This window comes from Lygodium microphyllum, chromosome 20 (genome assembly GCF_053477565.2).
Source record: "Lygodium microphyllum isolate KBCC chromosome 20, Lygodium_microphyllum_v1.1.10, whole genome shotgun sequence".
Classification (NCBI taxonomy): domain Eukaryota; kingdom Viridiplantae; phylum Streptophyta; class Polypodiopsida; order Schizaeales; family Lygodiaceae; genus Lygodium; species Lygodium microphyllum.
In genome coordinates, this window is record NC_141154.1 from 11,081,594 (window position 1) to 11,106,741 (window position 25,148).

At 39.2% G+C, this 25,148-nt stretch overlaps 1 protein-coding gene across 1 annotated transcript in view; it reads left to right on the forward strand.

Annotated features, from left to right (window-relative positions):
- Positions 1 to 23,435, forward strand: part of LOC148018684 (putative transferase At1g60990, chloroplastic) — a 122,701-nt gene extending 99,266 nt beyond the window's left edge. The window contains exons 11-13 of the mRNA XM_087701069.1: positions 19,422 to 19,505; positions 19,781 to 19,908; positions 22,967 to 23,435. Coding sequence (XP_087557195.1) covers positions 19,422 to 19,505; positions 19,781 to 19,908; positions 22,967 to 23,125 — 371 coding nt within the window. The 3' untranslated portion in view covers positions 23,126 to 23,435. The remainder of the gene's footprint in view (positions 1 to 19,421; positions 19,506 to 19,780; positions 19,909 to 22,966) is intronic.
- Positions 23,436 to 25,148: the final 1,713 nt, after the last annotated feature.

The window sequence follows — 25,148 nt, forward strand, 5'->3', positions numbered from 1 at the left end:
CCTCGAACACTGGAAACATAGCCTTGTGTCGCGATGGAATCTCCTCTTCAGGTAGGTTCTTCACTCAGTTAGCCCTTCTTCACTGCTCTGATACCATGTCAGAGTGCAGCGATGTGGAAGCGTGGGACCAAGATTGAGAGAGAGAGTGAACGCAGAGAGAAGAGAGAGAGAGAAAGAGATAGTGGAAGATGAAGATCTGCTGTATAAAGTGTGCTGTATACAAAGATATGCAAATATGTACACAGACGTAGTGCGCGGGACTGTGTGTCTCCACCTCGACGATGCAACCTGCTGTTCACCTCGAAGTCCGCTGCAGTCTGCACAATCTCCAGCCTATAACCTGCAAATAGACCTATAATCAGCACGAATCTCCAGCTTGAAACCTGCGATCGGAAGTGTGGAAGACTATGCTAAACATCGGCTATAAATAGCCAAAAAATATGCGCCCAGAATAGACAGGTCGGCTGCATTAAATGCAGCCGACTGACCAGTATAGGTCGGACTGCCACGTGGCAGTCCGATTGGTCAGTTCGACCAGTCTGCCGTACTGTACGGCCAGGGATCTGATATCGCTAACAACCTACAACTGGTATAGTTATAGTGCCACTCGATTAGTATAGTTAGTTATGCATTGTTTGACTTAGTAAGCCATTTTCCTTTATATTGTATCTTATCTATACTTTGTGTATATTGTATAGTGTATGAGCTTACTCTTGTGTGTATGGTGTGTGTTTGGCGCAACAGCCAAGCAAGTCTCCCCATCACATGATTCGTGACAGGAGGTCGTCCACTCATGAAAGGCTCGGAAGGCCTCAACTATTGTCGAGCTGATGCAAGGCTTCTTAGGCTTCATTCTCAACATTAGCATTTTGATTTAGTATCCGAGCATTGGGCACACTTGAGCGATTACTATGTGGCTTGGAAAGGACCCGTCGCATAAATCTTGACCATAAGCTCCAAAACTTCAAAATCACTAGTAGGGATGACTTGAAAGTCAAGTTGGTTGAGTATGTGTGACTTTTTACCGAGTTCTCTACCATGGAGGTTTCCAAGTTCTTGGATGATCAAGTTATATTGTTCCTTAACAAAGATGCTACGTAAATACTTTCACTTTGTGCAGTATGTGATCTCATAGCCCACCATGCTTACATTCTATAAATTTGTGTGTCACTTATTGTGTTGTGCTTGATTGTTCGATTAGTTTCATAGCATGATCTCCTCAAAGGAGACTCTCATTCTTAGAAGGGGCAGCAAGGGAAGGGCAAGCAAAATCAAAACTCAAATCAAAATCAAACTCCAAATCCAGCTAGTGAGACCTTAGTGAACACCTAGTCTTTTCTTAAATCCGGGTGGCAGAATGTAACTAAAAAGAATAATAGAAGACTGACCACTTTGACGATGAGTGTTGATCAAAGGCAAGAGGTACAACACCAAAATCCAAGACTTAGACCCTCACTCCCCAGTCGGGGCGACCCTAAGCAGAAGAGACAGGGTGGTAGCAAACCTTAACAGGGGCAATGGTGAAGCTAGATCCGCATTGCCATCTATTAACCATCATAGTCTACGATATTCTCAATGCAAGAGGGCGTACTTGTCTGGTTTGTAGAGATCCACATCCTCTTCTTAGAGACATTTAAGAATGCGAGTCTTGTCCATATTTGTAAGTTGCTTCCTTCAGCTACTCCTTGGATTGTGGACGGTGCAACTACTCATGAGATGACCTCCATCTTGGATATTTTTATCTCTTGAGCCCCTGAAACCGTGATAGTTCATGTTGGGAACAACTCCTCGGTCAAAATTCCGGCTCAAGGTTCATCAATTTTGCCATTGACGATGGCTCGAATCTCACTATGCTCAATAATGTATACTAATAGGTTCCCCAACTCATTGAACTTATCCGTACAACAGCTTTGCTTGTTGGGACGAGTAGTTTTCTTTATAGCAACCATAATCGAGCTCCTTGATTCTTAGACTAGTGAAGTGATTGCTTGCATTGAAGTAGAGTCTAGTGCCTTGTACCACATGACCAAGGTCCTTTTTGAACTGACAACCAAGGGCTTCGAGTTTCATTGCTTTGAGGCTTTAGCCACCACATGAGAGTCTACGAGTATGGAGGGTCTCTAGCATCTTTGCTTAGGACATATTGAATAGGACTCCCTTTTTGAGTTGTCGCATGGTCAGATGGTTGAGGGCCTTTCACACCTAAAGCTATCTTGAGATATCTGTAAAGCTTATTGACTTGGACAGTAGCATTGTTTCTCATTCCCTCAACAATTCACACTAGAGCTGAGGTGCCTCTGAGATGGATTCATGTTGACCTTTATGAGCCGGCGTCCATCGCCGTCTTAAACAACGCATGATATTTTTTGATGGTGAATGATTACACTAGATACATCTAGGTGCACTTTCTCGAGCATAAGTCTGATGCATTTACATGTTTTCTTGCTTGGGTATAGTTGGTTCATAACTAGACTAGTCGTCGTATAGGATGCGTGAGGAGTGATAGTGATGGCAAGTTTACCTCACACAAGTTCTTCGAGTTTCTATAGGAGTATGTCATCTCTTGCTAGGTTATCTCTAGCAACTCCCCTTCTCAGAATGGAGTCATAGAGCGTAGGAATTGGACCATCATGAACATGGCATGCAGTATATTGTTTGCAGCAGAGCTCCCTGAACGCCTTCATGTGTTAGACTATTAAAAGCTCGGTGTACATTCTCCACCGTTATCCTTGATAATGATTGTCCCTCAAAGGACTCTATATGAGGCATTTTTTGGCTCTCCACCTATAGTTTCCCACTTTAGAGTCTTTGGAAGTCATGCATATACGCACATGTTTGATGATAAGATAGAAAAGCTTACTCCTCGAGTTGATCTCTTGATTTTTGTAGGTTACTCCTATGAAGCGAATACCTATCGTTTGTTTGATCCTTGGACACGATCCTCGAACAAACAAGGTGATTGTTAGAAGAAATGTAGTTATTGATAAGAGGGATATTATGTTGTCTTATGTTTGATCCTTGGACACGATCCTCGAACAAACAAGGTGATTGTTAGGAGAAATGTAGTTATTGATAAGAGGGATATTATGTTGTCTTATGCACCGAACTCTAAGCCGATTTCTCTATATATTCCATCAGAGATAGTGCCTTCTGAGGTGGGGCTATTGCCTGCTCTTGACCTTCTTGTCGATTCTTCTACTCCCAAGCCCTCTCTACAAGACCATTACCTCGTATTAGTAGACCATGTGGAATTCGGGGATGCTTTCATCGGATTCCACTCTTAAGTGTCCTAGAAGATTTTTTCGGATCGCACCTTAGACTTCATTTGCATCGTTGTTTATAACTGATTACATAGCACATTCTAAGCCGGATAATTAATAGGAGACTCTTTAGCATTCTCTATAGTGAGAGGCCATGGAGAAGGAGCTAGAGAATATTGATTGAATGAGACTTGGACTTTGATGGATTATTTGAGTCATAAGAAAGTCATTTGAATGAAGTGGATATTTAGAACCAAGCTATCATCTAATGGGACTTTAGACTTAGACTTCATTTGCATCGTTGTTTATAACTGATTACATAGCGCATTCTAAGCCGGATAATTGATAAGAGACTCTTTAGCATTCCCTATGGTGAGAGGCCATGGAGAGGGAGCTAGAGAATATTGATTGAATGAGACTTGGACTTTGGTGGATCATCTGAGTCATAAGAAAGTCATTCGAATGAAGTGGATATTTAGAACCAAGCTACCATCTAATGGGACTTTAGAAAAGTACAAGGCTTGACTTGTCATGCAAGGGTTTTGAGAGAAGCAAAGGTATTAATCATGAAGAGTCCTTTACTCTTACTGTGCGGTTGACAAAATTCCGTTTGTTGATTATGGTAGTTGCTCACCATGGTTGGCTTATCTATCAAATGGATCTTAAAAGTGCCTTTTTGAATGGTTACGTGGAGGAGGAAATCTATATAGAGCAACCACCTAGATTTTCTTTTTTTGATTGAGAAGGTAAGTTTATTTGCTTATGGAAAGCTCTTTATGAACTGAAGCAAACTAAATATAATAAGTGATAAGTCAATGGCCATGTGAGGATCATAATGACCGTCGATGTGCTAAGTGTAGATGTGCGGATCCATCTAACTAGACGGTCCATTATCAATGTTCGCATGTATGGAGCTTGTCATCTCAATACTCCCCCTTAAGCTCAACTATATCTCTACAACTCTAAGTAAGCTTCGAAAATTTCAAAGCTTTTCTGCACCCAATGCGTTTGTGAAAATATTAGCTATCTAATCTTGTGTGTTGATATAGGCCAAGCCAATCTCTCTTGCAAGTACCTTCTCTCTCACAAAGTGGTAATGTACCTTAATGTGTTTTGTCCTAGCATGGAACATTGGGTTCCTAGCTAACCGTATGTTGCTCTTGTTGTCACAATGAATGACAATTGAACCATCTCCATGCACATCCAAATCACCCAATAACTTTTGTAGCCATACCATCTCACTTACTACCGTAGTAATACCTCTATTCTTGGCCTCTACACTCGATAAGCAATGTAGGTTGCTTTTTATTGCTCAACATAGCTGTTACACTACCGAGGGAAAATATGAATCTGCTGGTAGATCTTCTATTAAACATGCTATCGGCCCAATCTGCATCTATGTATTCAAACACTTGTATATCCTTAACTGCCTTATAGAAAAGTCCATAATGCAAAGTAAACTTCACAAACCTCAATATGTGTGTAATTGCATCCAAATAAGACTTTCTAGGCATCTCCATAAACTGACTAACAAGGCCAACAACATAACTCAAGTCTGACCTTGTGATAGTCATATAAATTAGACTTCCTACTATCCTCTTGAAAATAGTATGTCTTATATCTCATTCCCAAGATTGGCACTCAACATCACATTTTGCTCCAGTAGTATTAAAAGAGGCTTACATGCTGTCATATCATACTTGGAGAACATATCTAAGCCATACTGCCTTTGGGACAGCCATATATCATCATCACATCTGATTACCTCAATACCAAGAAAGTACCTTAGCTTACCTAAATCCTCCATCTTAAACTTTTTCAAATGTTTTTTTATTTTTGCGATTCCATTGTCACTATCACTTGTAATGACCAAGTTATCCACATAGATGAATATGATAACCAAACTTGCATCTCTTTTTTACATAAAGTGAGTGATTAGCATAAAAAACATAAAAGTCAATATTGACAAGATACTCTCCAATCCTATCAGACCATTCTCTAGGTGTTTGCTTGAGCTCATAGAGCACCTTCTTTAACCCGCACACATATGTGGGATGACCTAAATCCTCATAACGTGTTGGTTGCTTCATATACACCTCTTCTTACAATGAACTATGCAAGAAGGCATTTTTTACATTCATTTATTGCAACCTCCAACTTTTCACCACTGCCAAAGCAATCATATATCTAACAGTTTTTATCCTAGCAATTGGACAGAATCTCTTCATAATCTATGCCATATGTTTGAGTATAGCCATTTACAACCAGCCTAGCCTTATACCTACTAATAGGTCCATCTACATTATGCTTAATTTTGTAGATCTACTTATAGCCAATAGCTTTCTTATCCTTAGGCAATGATACTAGATCCCAAGTTTTATTGGCTTCTAATGCAACCATCTCCTCATCTATTGGTACATCCCAATGAGCATGACCAACAACATCCTCAAAGCAAGTGGACTCAACATCTTCAACTACCTTTACCAGATTAGCATAATGGTGAATTGTGTAACCTTCAAGACTAAACTTTTAATAGGGTATCTAACCCTACTAGGCCTGTGTACCACTATATCACTCAGTGGAGCCTTTACATTACCATGTACTCTCTATACATCTGGTGTCTTGATTGAAGGAATACCAAGCTTATCATCCAAACTCTCTGAACCATTGGAATATCCATTAAATCCCAAATGACTAGTAGATGCACCATTATCATCCGACACTTTTTTCTTTCCTTTGTCTACACTTGTAGCATCCGTAGATGCATATGAAGATGTGGGGCTACTCCTTCATCTAGAAAACTAAGGGTTAATTGTAAATATAGTACAAGATGATGTTTCTAGTCCACTCAGGCTTCATGATTCTTACATTCCTTTCTATATATAACTATTATGATTATCATTATTATCATTCAATTCATCACCACTAGATGCTTATCAACTGCTAATCTCATTAAAAATAACATCCTTGCTCACTCTGAACTCCCTTGTGACCATAGTTGCCAAGAGTTTTGGAAAGGGCGAAACAAAAATGCGTTTTGGAGTTGTGAAATAGAGTTTCAGGCCCGGTCAGGAACGATGAAATGGAAATCCAAAAAAAAATAGGTATTGAAATAACTATATATATAGTCATAAATATAACTAAAAATATATGATGAAGTAACACCACTTATTAGTTGAACCTCTACATCAAAACACTTAAATTCCTCAACAATATTGAAGGGGTGAGAGTGCGTGTGAATGAAGGCGTTAGTTGAAGAGCATAGCTAAGCTGAGAGTTAAAGAGAAGTGAACGTAGAGATAGGTGTACCGTTGTAATGGTACACAAAGAATAAAAGAATGTATTTATATGTTAGGGTACATTAAGGGTGTGTTCATACCCGTAAGTCTATTTGCACGGAGACGAAGGGACTTTACACCCAACAACCTCCCACTTAAAGGCTCGAAGTGGTACCTTTAAGCTAACCAACTCCCACTAAACGAATGCAATGCTCATGGTGAGCCTTTGCAAGAGACTAAGTCAGAACATCTGCAGGGTTATCTTGGGTTTTGACCTTAGTCAGTGTGACAAGATTATCATCCAAGACCTGTCGAATAAAGTGATACTGAACATCTATGTGTTTGGTACATGCATGGAACATGGCATTCTTAGCCAGGCATACTGCACTCTGGCTATCACACCCAAGCACTGGAGTACGTGAAGAAAGACCAAAATCCTTGACTAGACGGCCAAGCCAAATACCTTCCTTAGAAGCTTTTGTGGTTGAAATATATACAGTCTTTGTAGTACTAAGTGCCACAATTTTCTGCAATCTTGAACACCAAGAGATAGCCCCACCAGCCAAACTAAAAACATTCCCACTGGTGGATTTTCTAGTGTCAAGATCTCCTGCCATGTCTGAATCACATAATCTTGCAACTCTAGTATGCCCTTTTCATAGCATATACACTTTTCTTGTGTACCTTTCAAATATCTGAAGATACATTTCACTACTTCCCAATGTAGCTTGCCAGGGTTAGGCATGAATCTGCTAACTCCCATTGCATGAGCAATGTCAGGGCAAGTTGCAACCAGGTATACATCAAAGATCCACAAGTTGATGCATAAGGTATACCCTTCATGGTACTAGCAACTGCATTATCCTTAGGGCAATTAGATTTGCTAAGCTTTGTATGTGGTGGTAAAGGCACACCAAGAGGCTTAGCATCAGCCATATTGAACTTGTCAAGTACTTTTCTTATGTACTTGTCCTGTGAGAGAAACAACAAATGCTGCCCTCTGTCTCTTTTAATGTGCATGCCCAAGATGTGTTCAGTTGCCCCCAAATCTTTCATAGAGACGGCTGAACTCAGCTGCCTTTTAAGAGCATTCAAAGTACTCTTATGCTATCCTGCAACAGCATGTCATCCATATATAAAACCAGCACAATAAGGCTGCCATCATTAGCCTTTTTAGTGTATAAGTAGTGATTTGCATGATTGCATTTAAATCCATGGCTGAGCATAAAGGTATCAAATTTTTTGTTCCATTGTTTAGGGGCTTGTTTTAGCCCATATAAGATGTGTTTCAGCTTACAAACCAAATGCTCTTGTCCTGGAATAGCAAATCCTTTTGGTTGTTTCATGTACATCTCTTCATCCAAGTCACCATGAAGAAAAGCAGTCTTTGCATCCATTTGATCCAACTCTAAATCCAAGGATGCAGTGAGAGCAAACAAAACACAGAGCGTAGCCATCTTCACCACTAGTGGAAAGACCTCCTAGTAGCCTATGGCTTCCTTTTGTGTAGTGCCTTGTACTTGGGATTCCCATCAATACATTTCACTATGTAAACCCATTTATTAGGAATAGCTTTCCTATCCTTGGGCAAAGGTACAAGCTCCCATGTGTTATTTGCATATAGAGACTTCATCTCTTCCTACATAGCAAGCTCCCACTTTCTCTTGTTTTCATGTGACTGTGCATATCTTTAAATGTTAGAGGCTCACCCTCATCAGTCAACAAAATGCAATCCAAAGATGGCTGAAACCTCTGTGGCTGCCTTCTAACACGTGTAGACCGTCTTACCCAATGATCTGTATTATCAGGCAGTGGGCCTACATCTTGAGGAATGTGGACACCATCACCAGGTGGCTGATTTTCAGCATGTTCTTGCTGCTGTAATCTATTCTCAGCATAATCTTCTTGCTATCCTATTTCATCTTGTGCATCTATTTGTTGTCCATGATCTTCTGGCTATAGCACAATAGGTTGCTACTCATTATTACCCAAGTAAACCTTGCCTAGACAACGTGCAATGTATTTAGAAAATGACTCCAAAGAGGGAGTAACATGAAAAGAGGCACTGCTGTCCACTATCCATGATTGTGACAGCGTATCATGAGCTAAAAGTAAGGCATCAATTACCACCTTTTTGGTGATGTGCATATCACTTGTTTGCTGCCATAATATCTACATCATTACACGAGGCTACAAGAAATATCTCTTTAGTGTCAGGAAGCTCTTCAATGACCACACTAGATGCAACATTTGTCTTTGCAACTTCTTTTGAGAAAGAGCTATCATCATCTTTCTTATCATCCTTCTTTTTGCCCTGCTGTTTCTTTCTTTCTTGCTCTTTCTTGAAGTATCGGCAATCGGGCTTTTTATGCCCTTTATGCCCACACTGATAGCATATGACATCCTGCTATTTGCCCTTGCTTTTGCTTTTGTTTTTACCTATATTGGCTGCATTACCCCTCTTTTCAGGTCTGCCTCTTACATGGTAAGCTGAGCCACTGCTTTCACCACTAGACTTTCTTCTGATTTCTTCATTGAGGATTAAACCTCTAACACCATCAAAAGTCAAAGCGGAGTTGTTGCTAAGTGACCCAACCAAAGATTCCTAGCTGTCATGCAAATTCATCAATAAGAAAATAGCTTTCAATTTATCATCGAAAGTTGCCAAACCATAGTCCTGTAACTGACTCAAAACCCATGTGAAAGTACTCAAATGCTCAGATACTGGCTTAGATTTATCCAACTCCATGTTCACAAGTTTACGCATAAGATGCACTTGATTCACATGAGTTGTATTTTCATAAGTGTCCTTAAGCTTTTTCCATATGCATAACCTGTGTCAAGACGCTTGATGTCTGTAAGTATATCATCAGACACTGCTATCTTAATGTATGCAATGGGCTTCATTTTTCAGCAAAAATTCGATGCTGCAATTTATGACAGCAAAAAATGAGCCAAATATTCGGCTGTTTTCAGCCCATTTTTTCAGCAAATAATAGCAAGATTCAGTCCAAGTACATGTCCAGCAGTAGAAAGAATGACTTTCAGCGGTATGACTGCAATTTCAGCATACATTAAATGCATACACCACTGCCAAGTAACTCCCACTTCAGCAATATCACCAAAAATACATATGCACCAATCCCAGATCTGCAAATGATCACTAAGACTGCTGCAACATGAATAATCACTAATACATTAACTCAATGGGAGCTGTCCAACAAGTGTACTGCATATGTATGTGATCGTATCTCTGCAATTTCTCCAAAATCGCACAAGTGGGAGATAAAAGTGCTCAAATCACTCTGCTTATAACCACAAGATTGCTCCAGCAATATTCTCAAAATGCATTTCATGCATTAACTTTGCCAAAATCCACATATTTTAGCAAAAGCCCCAAAATTTCATTATCAAATCTGCCCCAATTGCATTAATACATGTTCCTGAGAGCATAAAATAGGCAAATTTAGCAAAATTTTACAAAATTTTGCAAAAGCCCCAAATTTCTCGGGTCCAACTGTACACCAATGTCAGTCAGTCTGACTTAGTTGAAGAAAATTTTACTAATACAGCAAAAGCCCTAAATTTTATAGGTCCAATGTTTAGAAATTTCACTTGGATGAGCAAAATTTGAATAAAGTTGGCGAAATCCCCAATTCAAACGCGCACAATGTCTGCAATTTTCTAACATAGATACCTCAATTTTGCATAAGCAGCACTCAACCTGAAAAAGCCCCAATTTTCTAGGCCTAAATCTACACAAATCTGCGCATTATGCTTGCGGGTGCAAACACCCGGAAGAGAGGAGATAAAAATAATCTCAAATATTTCTGGAAAAAAAAACGGCGGGTCAACGAGCGTTCAGGTCCATGACCTATTAGGCAACATGGCTCTTGCTAAACTACCGCCCGTGCTGGTCGCGTTGTGCCTGGGGATTGGCAAGTCGCTACTCTATGCAAAGTGCCCGTGCTGGTCACGTTGCACTTGGGGGCTGGTGAGTTGCTACTGGATGCGAAGTCCACTACCTTCCTGCTGTCATGCCCGTTGCTGCTCGACTCCCGCTATCACGCACAAACCATTAAAGCCCGCCAGCGCCTACTTCCCGCTAGTCATTGTACCTATTGCATGCCCATTGGACCACGCTGGTCACATTGGTCAGCAATTTGTGGAACCCAACTCCAGTTTGGTCAAGAACTCCAGTTGACTCCCTACTCGACACAAACTCCAGCCATGTCCCCGCCTGACAATCGTCTGCACAGTATGCTCTGATACTGGTTTGAAGGGGTGAGAGTGGGCAATGGCGTGTGAGATAACGGCGTTAGTTGAAGAGCAAAGCTGAGCTGAGAGTTAGAGAGAAGTGAACGCAGAGATAGGTGTACCATTGTGATGGTACACAAAGAATAAAAGAATGTATTTATATGTAAGGGTACATTAAGGGTGTGTTCACACCCATAAGTCTATTTACATGGACACAAAGGGACTTTACACTGAACAAATATAACATTAAAACTTAGAAGAGAATCGAGATTTGACAAGTTTAAAGTATACACAAATTATGATTCAATTTAAGACAATAAACTATAACTTGTCATAGACAGTAAACTCCAGATTGAAGACTCAAAAGTGAATAGCCGTAGACTTATATTATGTCATGTAGACTAAAAAAGAGAGTACTCATGAGTCATAACTCAATAAACAATGCATGAAAAGAAATACAACTATGATGTATAATCCATGGTGTATCACATTATATCATGAGTCGTGAGTCATCCAAATTCCACTGAATCATAAACATGAATCTACATAATCAACTAATAGCAAGTTTGCAAAGTGTAAGTCTATGAATCATTATATCATGATATGTCATCTAATGACTCATGAGAGTCACTCAACATCATCCAAAGCCATCTCTATCTTAGCCTTCTCAAGGCTACTAGCAGGAGCACTAGTACTATTACTAGAGGAAGAGAAGGCATCATCATCATCATTTGCCATTGGAGCTGTAGAGATAGAAGCAACTCCACGTCAAGGTCAAAATCCTCTCGCTCTAGCTTATGTACACTTGGACTGTGTCCGATGTGTAGGTGCAGACATCTCCTCATATAGCATATTGTAGATGTCTATCTCCTCCTTTGGAATGTGAGGAATGTCCCTCACCTTCTCTATGTCAATCTTATCTATATTTACCTGGTTTAGCTCAGGTGTGTTACTTGAATTCTCAATCAAGCACAAGTTACAATGGCAAAAAACTAATCTCTCAAGTTGAGCAGTCTTTAACTTATTTTTCTTTTTGGTGTGAAACAATGCCTACATGTTTCAATTTCTCTCAACAGGACCACTACCACAGTCGTGCGAGAAAACATGGACAGCCATCCTTTTTTACCTAATTCCAATAAAAGAATTAAAAAAATTTCAGCACACTTATTTATATTACAACTTATAAGTTACAACTTACATGTATCATTGTATGATGTATCATGTCACATGTTTATTATTTACACTTGCTACCTTACTCACCAATGTCAAAGCACAATTACCATACTTCTTCCACCAAGACAGAGACTAGAGATGTGTCGCATGGAACTTTGTTGTGGGGCGTGCAAATAAGAGATAGTGATTACCAAACTTGAGGACATCATCCTCAAGTTGCATAATGACAGAAACATCTCCATCAGCCTACTCACTAAAATAATGTTGCAGCCCCTCTTCAAGCTTCTCACTTACATATTGATCCTCGCTGCACCAAAGAGGATGCAAGCAATATGCAACAGCATGGATTGGTTTGTTAAACCAATCCCATCTCCTGTTGCAGAGTGTGCGAATGTCCTACACTCTATAGCATGTATAAAAATTGTTAGCCACATAGCAATATAAATTATGAATCATAATAGATCATAGATTCATACATATGATTAAAAAGGTGAAATTAGAATGGATAGTCATTGATTCACTTATCTCGAGAGAAGAAGATGTTTTTGTTAAGCGCCTTTCAATTTTTTGATCCATGTTCTTGTACAAAAGACCTAGAGTACTATCCTCCATATCAATGGTCCTCAAAACTGTGTAAATGGGAGTCAAAGATTTTACCAATGTAGTTGCATCCTCCCAAATAGGCCTCATCCATTACATTCTTTATAAATGTCAAGGCCTTAGGCTGCTCCTTCTCATCCATGCAGCCCGCTCTCTAGAGACAACCGTCCTAGAGGCCCGGGTGGACTCTAATAAGTTCTCCACAACAATAAACATGTAAGCAAAGCGAGTGATTGATGGCTTCAAAAGATCCAAATCACTATTTTCCTTAAAAATGGCATGCACTCTAGGCCTCTTTGTCACAAACTTTACTATGCTTCTACGTCTCTTGAAGAGGTTATCTATCTATCCAAGATTTTCCAAATCCTCCATGAGTAGATCTAAACATTGTGATGCACATGGAGTCCACACGATCTTAGAGAACTCACTCTCTAACAAAGCACCCATAGGCTCATAGTTACTGCCATTGTTAGTGATGACCTATACTACATTCTCTACATCAATCTCTGAAACGATAGCCTTGATATGCCTATAGATGTACTCACCTGTAATCAATGCCCCTATTGCCGATGCATCTATGGTATGCAAGAACATGGTCCCTTTGCAATAGGACACCAAGATGTTATACACATTACCCCGCACATCCATCCATCCATCACACAAAATAGTGCAACCATACTTTCGCGAAGTAGCATTCAAATGTTGCATCTCTAGCTCTACAACTTGTTTCTCTCTAGCAAGCTCACGTGTGCGCAAATCCTCATAGGAGGGGCTCTCCCACTCACATCCAATCCGATTGATGACCTTGATGGTCCTTTTTCACTTGTTTGTATGTGCAACATGAAAAGGGATGGCGCACTATCTAAACGATCTCATGAGTAGCCTTTGCCTTTGCTTGCTTTTGAAGGGTTGTTGTAATACTTGCCCTTTTCAATGATTCTCTTACAGCTCTTGCTGCCCTAGTGGTACATGCACCTGTTGATGAGCTACTACCACCTTGTGCACCCCCAAGCTGTGGCAAAGGGATCCATGAAGGAATTGTGCTCTCAATGGAAGCACCTGTGCTTGCTTGAGTGGCCTCTACATGTATATCCATAGAGATGTTGCCACTAGTAGAAGCACTGCCACCAACATTCATGCACACTCTACCCCTCTTTGGGGCACTAACATCTGCAGGAGAAGGTGAAATGGTGGGATGTACACTTGGTTACGAAGTATCATCCTTATGTGGTGCACTAACCACAAGGTGTTGCCGCCTCCAATGCTCTACACTAGCAAATACATCATTAGGCACATCAGGGCAATTATCAATATGCTTACCACTAACATGAGCAAGATGATCCTTCACTTGTGTAATGCTCCCCGCACATATGACACGGCAGTAGTTGCATTTCCATCGCTTCGAGTCATCGCTACCTCCATAATTGCAAAAGAAAACGTATGTGGCTCCAAATTGTGTCCTTCAATAGGGCTGTCCCTTGCTGAAAACAAGGAAAATTAGGAGCAAAAGTGGAAAAACTTGCTCAAATCAATGTGGACAGTGAACAACAAAGAGAGGGGAGGAATTGCTTGCTGAAAACAACGAAAATCAGCACCAAATCTGAGGAAAAACAGCTAGAAATAGTATGGACATGAAAGGAAAGGCATTGGGTAGTTGAAGGATGAGGAATCCGGAGTTTCAAGGCTGGGATGTGAAGCAGACAGCAGGTAGGGAGGACGATCAGCTGAGAAACAGGGTGGACAGCAAGGGAAAGGTGGAATGCTCGTGCAAGAAAGTGGAATGCAGTCTACGACCTCAAATTGGGTAAAACCCCTATAAGCGGAAATGCTTGTCCCAAAACGTGTTTCTAGACCGAAACGTTTCCATTTTGAGCAGCCTAAAATGCTATTTCGGGCAACTATGCTTGTGACAAGGTTATAGCAATAAGTCATTAAACTCAATAGAGAGCTACTCTCTCTCTCCATTTAACCCCAAACATTTAACTTTCAAGCCTGTTTCCGTTTCAAGAGCAACCTTGAAAGTTTTAAAGTGCTTAAATACATCACTCTTTTTCTTTATGAAAATATATCCATAACTTTCTTAAACAATCATCAATAAACGTAATAAAATATTTATTGCTGCCAAGAGACATGTTTTGTATAGGTCCCCAAATATTTGTATGCACAACATAAAGTATATTCCTACTCATATTTGTATCATCTGAAAAAGGTTGTCTTGCTTGCTTACTAATTCTAAAAGCAGATCAGGTAACCCTATAACCATAGTTGCCTGCATACTACATACGGACTAGTTCGTTCTGTACGGTTTGTACCGTACCATACGGTATGTATCCGTACCATTTCGTATATAAAACAGGCTTTTTTTTGCCTCTGAAGACTAGACCATACAATATCTTCCAACTCCTAAGCCTTATATTTATTATCATAATTCCAAGTCTCTCTCTCACACACACACATACACTCTCACCCAACTTCTAGGATGAATATGCAATTCCAAGAGCATCCCTCCTCCCCCCCTCTCTCTCTCTCTCTCTCTCTCTCTCTCTCTCTCACACACACACACACACACACACACACACACACACACACACACACAAACAAGAATGAAGAGCCTGCTTCACCATCCACCCTAAACTTTGCTTTGTTCTTTGATGTATTATATATACACTCCCATCTGTCTTCTAGTAGCGCATTGCGCATGTTGTGCATGAGGTTTTTCCTTGTTATCCTCATGTATTCATCCTATTAACTCAAGTGGCATTGCTATTTTAGCTCTAAACATGTGTTTTATTATCTATAATCCAAAATAACCAAGTTTTTTTTTTGTACTAATATCGTACCATACTCATAAGATACCAATTAGTATCATATTTTATTGTACCATATCATATCATACCTTTCGTACTTGACAACCCTGTCTGTAATCACCTACAACCACTCCTCCTTTAGCATACATAGTAGTATTCATGACAAGAATTTCAACATCTAAAGTAAAACATGCGGCCAACTCTACTTCCTTTTGCAACCAACTTGTACTTATCATTAAAGTCTTTTACAAAACAATCTTTTGTATTAAATCGAACTTACAATTCTTACTGTATCACTTAGTCAACAGAAACTAAACTCTTTGTGATTGATGGTACATGTAATATATCTGACAAGACTCTTTGTTCAGTCATCATACAAGGATAGGGAAACTTTTTCAATGTTAAAAATTAAGTGGCATGAATCTTCACTCTTCTACACATAACCTAGATTTTGTAAACGTTGCATCTCTTCAAACCATTCAGCATGACTGGTCATATAATTAGATGCACCTAAATTAACATACCATATATCGTTATGTATCTCCTTTCTTGTAGCAACATTCATTATATGCTATATAACAAATAAATACTCATTTTTATCTTCATTTTTTCGTAAAGATGATGCATAGTTTTTTTGTTGCAATTTATCACTTCGAATGTTTTTCTTCTTAGCATAATAATGAACTGCGATGTGACTTGTTTTGTAATAATAATGACAAACAATACGAGAATTATTAGAATCTTTGTTCTTCCATCCACCTTTTCCTCTAGAGCTCCCCCTATCTCTAATGTTTCCGAGACCTCTTGAAACCTGTATTTTATCAAAATTATTCAACCTGTTTTGTTGGTTTGACATCTCATATCACTGCCTCTTAAATAAAATCTGTCACATTCTCTTCTTGAATAAGAGTAGAATGCTTGTATCTGTTCACCACTTATTTCAAATGATTCACCTTGTATATCGATCTCTTTAGTAATCATGAGAGAGACCAACTTATCATTAACTAAAAAGGACTTCTATACATATATAGAAGTGGCAAATGATTTCCAAGCCTTCTTATTATTAAGGCCACCCAAAGTAAATAAAAGCAAATCATCATTTTCAAGCATTGCATCAATAACTGCTATGGCATCTGCAATGCTAAAGATCTTTCCTTTCTTCAAAGTATTCAACTCTTGAGTTGAATCTTCTATGCCTTTGTATTTACGAAAAATATATTCTCAAAGATTGTCCAAGCTGCATTTGAAGTTTTTGCATTTCTGATATGTCCCAACATAGTATTATCAATTACTGCAAATAGTCAATATATCACTTTTTTGTCTTTTACATTCCATTCTTTCTATGTCTTTAATTCATTTGCAGTCGTAGGGTTATTATGCTCTGGCTGCTTTTTTTTACTTGAAACGAACTTATAAAGGCCTTTTCCAATAGGAAAGTTCGTCACACAAAACTTCCATAATGGATAACTGTTCTTGTTGAACTTCTCAATGATGGGATTTCCACTATTCTTTCCCATTTTCACAAAATTAAAACAAGCAAATCTTTTACGAACTTTTATAACAAGTGTATAACAACACATGAAGCAATCTTTTTTGTTGATTGCTTAACAATACATATAATATGCAACTTGTTTGCAGATAAAACTTGTGTTTTCTTCCAAGCAAACATCTCAAAACTTTTGAAATCTATAGCCTGTGTATCCACTTTTTATCGAGATAGCCGAAATTGCAACATACCTTGAAACTATTGTCTATAACCTTGCAGGTCTAAAACTCGAAATGGTCTTCTTAGCAGCGAGCAAGCCCCAAAGGGCTTATTTGGAGAATATTCAGTACTCTGCTCACAGACCAAATCTCACAATAACTTGAGATACTTGCTCTGCCTACTTTTGGTGCCTCTATGTGCTCTAGTCAAAATTGCAACATATCTTGAAACTATTGCCTATAACCTTGCAAGTCTAAAATGAGGCTCGAAATGGCTTTCTTGGCAACGAGCAAGTTCCAAAGGGCTTATCCGGAGAATATATAGTGCTCTGCTCACACACCAAATCTCACAATGACTTGAGATACTTGCTTTGCCCTGCTTTTGGTGCCTCCATATGCTCTATCCAAGAGAGAGTGAAAGAATTGGAGAGCTTCTTACTTATTGGTTGCTTGCTCAAATCCTTGCTTCTTTTTCTTTACTTAAGCCTTCAAAAGGAGCCTCTCTCAGTGATGCCGCTTTGATGTCATGTCATGAATTGGGTAGTGAGGAGATTTGCTTGAGCTGTTGCAGCAAACACACAAGAGGAAGCTTACTCAAGAACAAAAGAAAAGAGATGGAGGCTAAAACATTTTGTTGCTAGCTTTTTTTTTTCTCTCACAATACAATGTATATAAAGTATAGATAAGATACAACATAAAAAAAAGTGGCTTACTAAGTCAAATAGTGCATAAATGACTATACTAATCAGCTCGGGCTATAAGTATGCCAGCTATAGATAGGTGCAACAAACCAAAAATAATAAGTGATAAGTCAGTGGGCCAAGTGAGAATCATAATGACCACTAATGTGCTAAGTGTAGATGTGCAAACCCATCTAACTAGGTGGTCCATCATCAATGTCCGCACATGTTGAGCTTGCCATCTCAACAACTTCATGGTAGTCCAATTTCTCTCCACCCATGTGGAAACCTTGCAGAGCAAGTTGTGAGGTCCACTCTCGTAGGTCTTTGCATATAGGGCTTGAGAGACTAAAGTGGTGTGGAAGTATTCAAAGTCATCTTTTGTATGTAAACTTGTTTCTCATATGTGTTCTCTAGTCAAAAGCATGGGTTTCTTCAGTGAGAACCTAGCTTTGATACCATGTAAATAAATACTCACCTATAGATAACAAATACAATTGTGTGACAAAATTCAGACTAATAAAGAACACAATTAGGGCTAGGGTAAGTTAGAATAATGAACATTGAAGATGAATAATGAATGAGGAATAAACACAATACTCTATGCAGCAAACACACTATGCAAAAGGTGAATACTGAACTTCCCATGTCTCTAGGATTGGGGTAGAGAGTATAAGCTGGAGTGTCTTATATTTTGATGGATCTCAAAACACAATAGACAACCTCCAAATATGCTCCTACAGCAGCAAATGCAGATCTAGGAGTGTTTGGATTAGTGCTAGATGAAGTTGGACAGCTCGAATAGTGAGCAGCAGGAACAAAACAATCCAGAATTGCCAGACAACAGCTGTTGCAGCAAAACACAGCTGCATTGATGATGTGGCGCTCTGTATAACCAGGCTGAGCAGTAAATGCAGGTGTGGATGATCATGTCAGCAGCTGGTGGCAGCAGATCAGGGTCAAATGCAGGCTGGAAGGTGGTCAGTAGCCGTAAATGCAGCCTGCAAGGTGATGGCAGTAGACAGCAGCTCAAATTGGGATATCCTTTATAATAGGGTGTGGACAGCAGAGATAGGCACCAACAATCTACAAAACAGGATTAGGGCTAAGTGGTCGGCAACTTCTATTCGTAGGAGTGTGGATCCTCCCAAATTAGGGTTTGCCTTATGGGACACAGACAGTGTCTAGAAATGTGCATCGTTTAATGAATCTTTGGTAATAATTGAGTTTTAGGGCTGTAATAAAGAGTAATCAGATTTTTAATGCACTTTTTAGCTCAACAAGGCCTCTAGTGTCTCTTGCTGTCTTGATATTCGTAACTTTTTATATTAGCTTAGACTTCAGTAGTGTACATCATGCACCTTTGTTCTCGACACATATCCTTCTGGTTGGCACATGGAATTTGATAGTTGTTTTGGAGATCTTTGTAGTTTCACGCTTAAATTTCAGTATTTATGTTTTCTCATAAGTTTGTTAAAATATGTTTGAAAATTAGGGTCATGTATGATTCACCTCAAGGGTTTAAACCATACTCAAAGCATACTTTCATAGCCATTTCAATTGAAATTTGATTGACATATGAGAAAACTATGATTTATGATGGATGAATATTTGGTCTGAATGATGCATGAATATAATGTGCTGAATAGTATGTCTTAACAGGACGTCCTGCAGCTGGCAAGGAGCTCACAGATGAGTTTAATGTGTTGGAAGCAGGCCTCTGGTCTACTATATCTTTGTCAAAAGGTGATTTTGCAAATTTAGAAGAACATGCAAGAGAAAAAGTTTTAGTAAAATGCAAAAAAGACAGCGAAAAGTATTTTTCATGATCAGTAGTGTTTTAGACAAATGAAGTAACTTATCTAAAGCTAAAATGACGAAATAAAACTCTCTCTAGCCTCCAGCCGTATTCCTGCTGTGGCCAGCCAATAAATCTACATTTGCACTGCTTTGCTGATGTTTTACAAGCTGTTCTAAGGTTTTCATATTGCCAGTTTTGAATGGGTGTTGGTGCATTCCAGGGTGCTATATTGGACAGGAGACAGTAGCAAGGTTGATAACATATGATGGGGTAAAGCAACATCTATGGGGACTTTCTTTGGATGGGCCAGTGGTGCCAGGAACTCCAATCCTCTTAAATGGAACAAAGGTATGCACATTTTGAGTTACCCATTGTTGTTCCTTGACCTGCCGTGGTCAATTATAAAAAAGAGTCACTAACATCGTGACCAGTGTACAGTGAGAGTCCCAGACTGTTGGCATGACAGATGCTGTAATGGCAGTGTCACTATGCCGGAGCAGGAGCAAGAGCAGCAGCGCAGTCAATACCAGCACGACCACACAGGATGGGCCATCAGGACATTCCATGTGGTGGGTTGTAATGAAATAATGCAGGTTAGATCTGGTGCACAAGTAAGACCTATCAGCAGGTTGGCCAGATTCCAAAAGCCTTTCTATAAATTGGCTCTCTCCAGCCAGTTCAACAGATTGCTTTGAGGCTTTGTATCCTAGACATTCTCGCTTGCATTCAAGCATTTTCAATGGTCAGATCTTCAGACTACCAGATGGTCTGCTAATTACACTAGGCCATGCCCTCACGCCCTCCTCAATCCCTTTGATAGGATACACTGATCTCAACCAGGCTGAAGGCCAGACATCCACAAGAATTATGACTAGTATGCATCTCATTTAATCATTTGTATGTTTGCTTTCCCTCAAGCAAGCTCTAAGGATCCCATCAAGATGAGATTAAACATTGTAGATCACCTCTGGTGTGGCAATGAGTGAATCCACCAATGAGGGGTGGCAAAAGGTGCATTTTTATAGGCACAAGTCAGAATGGATGCGAGTGGACAAGACTCACTATGAGTACCTCCCTAGGGGAATCATAGAGTATCAAGAAAACACAATGACATAAAGACATCATGACGAGTGCTCTAGTCTTGTGCATGAACTGGATGTGCCTCAGAGATAGCATAAAGAAGACTCCTCAACGATGCAGCATGGGCTAAGCAAACTACTGCCCACAAGTAGTAGCTCTCTAAAGTGCAAGATAGTTCAAGTGAGAGTTGTTCAAAGCTCCAAGAAGACTATCCAGCGATTGCAACCACATGTAACATTGTTGGGGTCTTTTTGCCAGCTTAAAATAGGCTCTTGTATATGATGTATGGTATGCTTGCCACTAGAAATAGTGTGCACAGGTACGTAGGAACACAATGATAAGCATTGTTAGGAGCACTTGAAAAGAATTGTAGCACTAGATGCTGACTTTAAGTTGTGCTTGTCTTTGTCATCAATCTAGATTTTGACACTAGGTACCACCTAGTACCTATCAGACATAACTTATTACAACTTTTGCCTTTGGCATTAACTGATAATTTGGGATATTAGGTCCCGCATTGTGATATAATTAACTTGCACCTCACATATGCAAGTCACTTTAGCACATTCGAATTTGATATGGCATGTCTTGGATTTACAAGACCATTGGGACCTTGCATAGGGGTTGGAACTTTAGCCAAACCCTTATTGCTCCTTGTACAAGGCTGTTTGCTTTTGGAAAAGCTGTTAACACTACAGCCATAGTTGAGTTGATACAAGACCTACTCCTTGAATTTCACCCTCAATCGCAACACTTGAACTTATCACTAGACTGGTGGGCTTAGTTGATCGACTGCTATGTGGCTCGTGATAGGATCCATCAAATAAACTTGCACCTCACGTATGCAAGTCACTTTAGCACATTCGAATTTGATATGGCATGTCTTGGATTTACAAGACCATTGGGACCTTGCATAGGGGTCGGAACTTTAGCCAAACCCTTATTGCTCCTTGTACAAGGCTGTTTGCTTTTGGAAAAGCTGTTAACACTACAGCCATAGTTGAGTTGATACAAGACCTACTCCTTGAATTTCACCCTCAATTGCAACACTTTAACTTATCACTAGACTGGTGGGCTTAGTTGATGGACTGCTATGTGGCTCGTGATAGGATCCATCAAATAAACTTGGACCATGAGCTCCAAGAGTTCAAAATTACTAACTAGACCAACCTCAAGGGGAAGCTAGCTGAGTATTAGCATTACTTGCCAAGTTTGCCACCACTAGACCTCGAAAGTCCGAGATGACTAGGTCACATTGTTTTCAAATAACTTACCACCCAAATATTTCAATTTCATGCAACGAGTGATCTCACAATCTATCTTGTCTAGCTGTTGTGTTCCGCACAGCTGTTTGATCAAACTCATAAGAAACCCTTGTTGCCATCTTCAAAGTGGATGCTTGTTTCCACATCTCAAAAGGGAAGTAGGGTGGATAAGACAAAAACAAAGATAAAGACTCATCCACAAAGACAAGGGATGCACAAGGGAACACCAAGTCTCGATCGAAAACTAGGACGGTAAATCTAAGAACAAGCATTGTCAACATTGTCTCCAGGCGCACTTGTGTTGCATGTGTTGAGGTTTTTGCAATATGAGCAGGTATTTGCCTTGTCTCAATATACTTGTATCATCTGTATGAGTCTCAATATACCTTTATTATATGTACGAGTGTTCTTGACATTGTGACCATCAAGGAGATGAAAGCATCCCTAATGCACTGCTGATTTCGATCTTCAAAGTAAGACAGTGAGCAAGGATGCTACTTGTGCATTGGCATATATAATGTCTCAATTGAGGGTGAATTGGTTGGAATTGTCCTGAAGTATAGCAGGATGCTACTTGTGCATTGGCATGCATAATGTCTCAATTGAGGGTGAATTGGTTGGAAGTGTCATGAAGTATAGCTAGAGAGTGTGCTTCCAAACAAAGACCTGCCATCCAAACTTCTGCCCTTTTTATGGATCATAGTTGCCAAAAAAATCATTCCTACCTGTAGGAAACATATGAACTGTGGTTGCCTGTTTGTCATGCTGTCCTAGTTTCTTCTAAATTGATTATTGCAGTTTGACTCTCAGTCCACGCCCTTACACTTGAGCTTAGTTGGAACTGTACCATACAATTTTGCAATCTAATAATTTATTAACTGAGCTGTAAACCTGATCAATTGAACATGAATACAATAATGGATTATATCATTGTCAGAGTGAATACTGAAAGTAAAATTTTAACAGTTTAGGGGATGATAATGCTGATCTTGAAGCTCCAAATATTTGCCCAACATAGAGGTCTTGATCTCAGATTGAAGTATTCTGTTGGCCGTTTTCAGGTTGGTAAACTTACAAGTTGCACAACAAGAAGTGATGAATGCCGTGGCCTTGGATATATTAGCAAAAAGGTTGGGTTGTCAGATCTCGAAGTGCAAGTGGGTGACAGGAAAGGTTTGGTAGTTGGTGTACCTTTTGTGTCACATTCTTTGGCAAACTGATAATTGTAGATTGGAATGCTACTTTTCAGGACATATTTACTTTTCATATTTTTCTCATCTGCTGTAATTCTACGCCCAGTAATATGATTAAGCCTATGAAATAACTACGCCCAGTTCTAAACCAATTAATGATACGATCAAAAGAGGGGCAAAATGTGCTAATAGATAACATGGTCCAAGCAAACCCAGTTAGGATCTTGACCAAACTGCCATCATATTGACAAATATTGTGACTCAGCAAGAAAATTCACCACGCTTGACATCATCATAGTAGAAGATTGGATAACACAGAGTGCAAGTATGATTTGAACCTAGAACTAACATAATTTGGATATCAAATTAGAAAATATTGCATGGATGTCCTTCATGTCCACATATAGTCTTGGCAATAGTCTCATTTTCAGTGGTTTTCGAGACGATTAGAGATCCTCAAAAAGAGCTGAGTTCCAATGACAAATTGTCTACACAAAGATTTCTAAGTGTCTAAATTGGCTATTTGTGGCTCAATTGTGTAGTTGAAGCTTTTTCACTCTCTAATTCTAAGTGGCTCAATCAAGATTCTAGAGAGATTCAAGTCAGAGCACAACAAGTGTGTAAAGCATCCAAGGTGGGGCTACATTTGATCTAGTTGCTTTGCTCTTGAGGAAATGCAAGCTTTGGATTCTCTTTGATAAAGAGTCAACTTAGTTGCTTTGAAAAAGCTTGTACTTAGATTAAATAATGAAGTGCATTAGCAAGGCTAGACTTAGCTAGCTAACTGCTAGTTGATAAGATGCTTACTTTGAGTTGGTCATTTATTTAATGCAATGGCCATAGATGATCAATGAAGAATTGTGGCTTCCATATATTTGAATCAAGTTCTTCTAATTGAAAGCTAGGTGCTTTGCACACCTATGTGTGGATGCATTTATTGATCTACTGCAAAGTCAAAGATTCAAGTCACACCTTGAAGCAAAGAACTTGAAGTTGAGATATTGTGAATAGAGGATGATGAAGAAGCAAGGTACCCTCCTTTGCCTTCTTTCTTCTTATGTGAAGACTTTTTTTGACACTATTCAACACTTTTTAGAAATTATATAACCTAAACATAACAACAAACACACAACATACACATAAGAGGGAGAGGCGTCAAAGGTGTATAAGAAAAAGAGATATGAGAGATGCCTCAAATGCATACATGACAAAGAGGCATGAGAGTCATTTCAAAGGCGTACAAGACAGAGACATACATCAAAGTTTTTAGTTATAATCCACTTCAAGGTGCCATTGGTATGAAAAGAAACCCACAACAAGGTGCCATTAGCACGAAAAGACAACCAATTCATATGGCCATCAAAGTTACTAAATTTATCATGAACCAAAAGTAAGGCAATGATTATGGTTTTTTAATTGCTCTAATATGAAATCATTGAGATTGAAGGCTAGATGGGCAATTTATTGAGGTGGCAAAGTCATCATCGGTCATGCTTTACGTTGTGCCAGTGTAATTTCATCTATGACTTTAGCATTTGGCTTATGAACTCCAAAGTCTCTAGTTTGATAGTTTACATTTTTTTAGTTCAATATTGTTATGTATCCTAGTACACTCATTTGTAGTGGTTTTTTTCTTGTTACAGTGATTTGTAACTTAGTATAGTCCAAAGACATGTCTAGCAATGAATTACTAGGCATTTTTGTGCTTGGTATGTTGCTTTCTAGCCCATGCATGTGGCTTGGATGGAAGTACCAAGTAACATTATCTTTGGCATGCATCCTTAGCCCACCCATAGTAGCTAGATGAGGTTATAAAGCAAAAAAACTACATAATGGATTTTGCGCTCATCATGCCGCATTTTGCAACCACACACTTGGCCTACATATGCAACTTGTATGGCCACACTCCTGCAATATTAAAATTCTACTATATTCTATAAAAAATGTTAATACTATCCTTGGAAAATCAAAATTCATACAACACTTTTGGTGCCAAACTTAGTTCACATGTGTGGTTATCACAAGAATATGACAAAAACATTAAAAACTA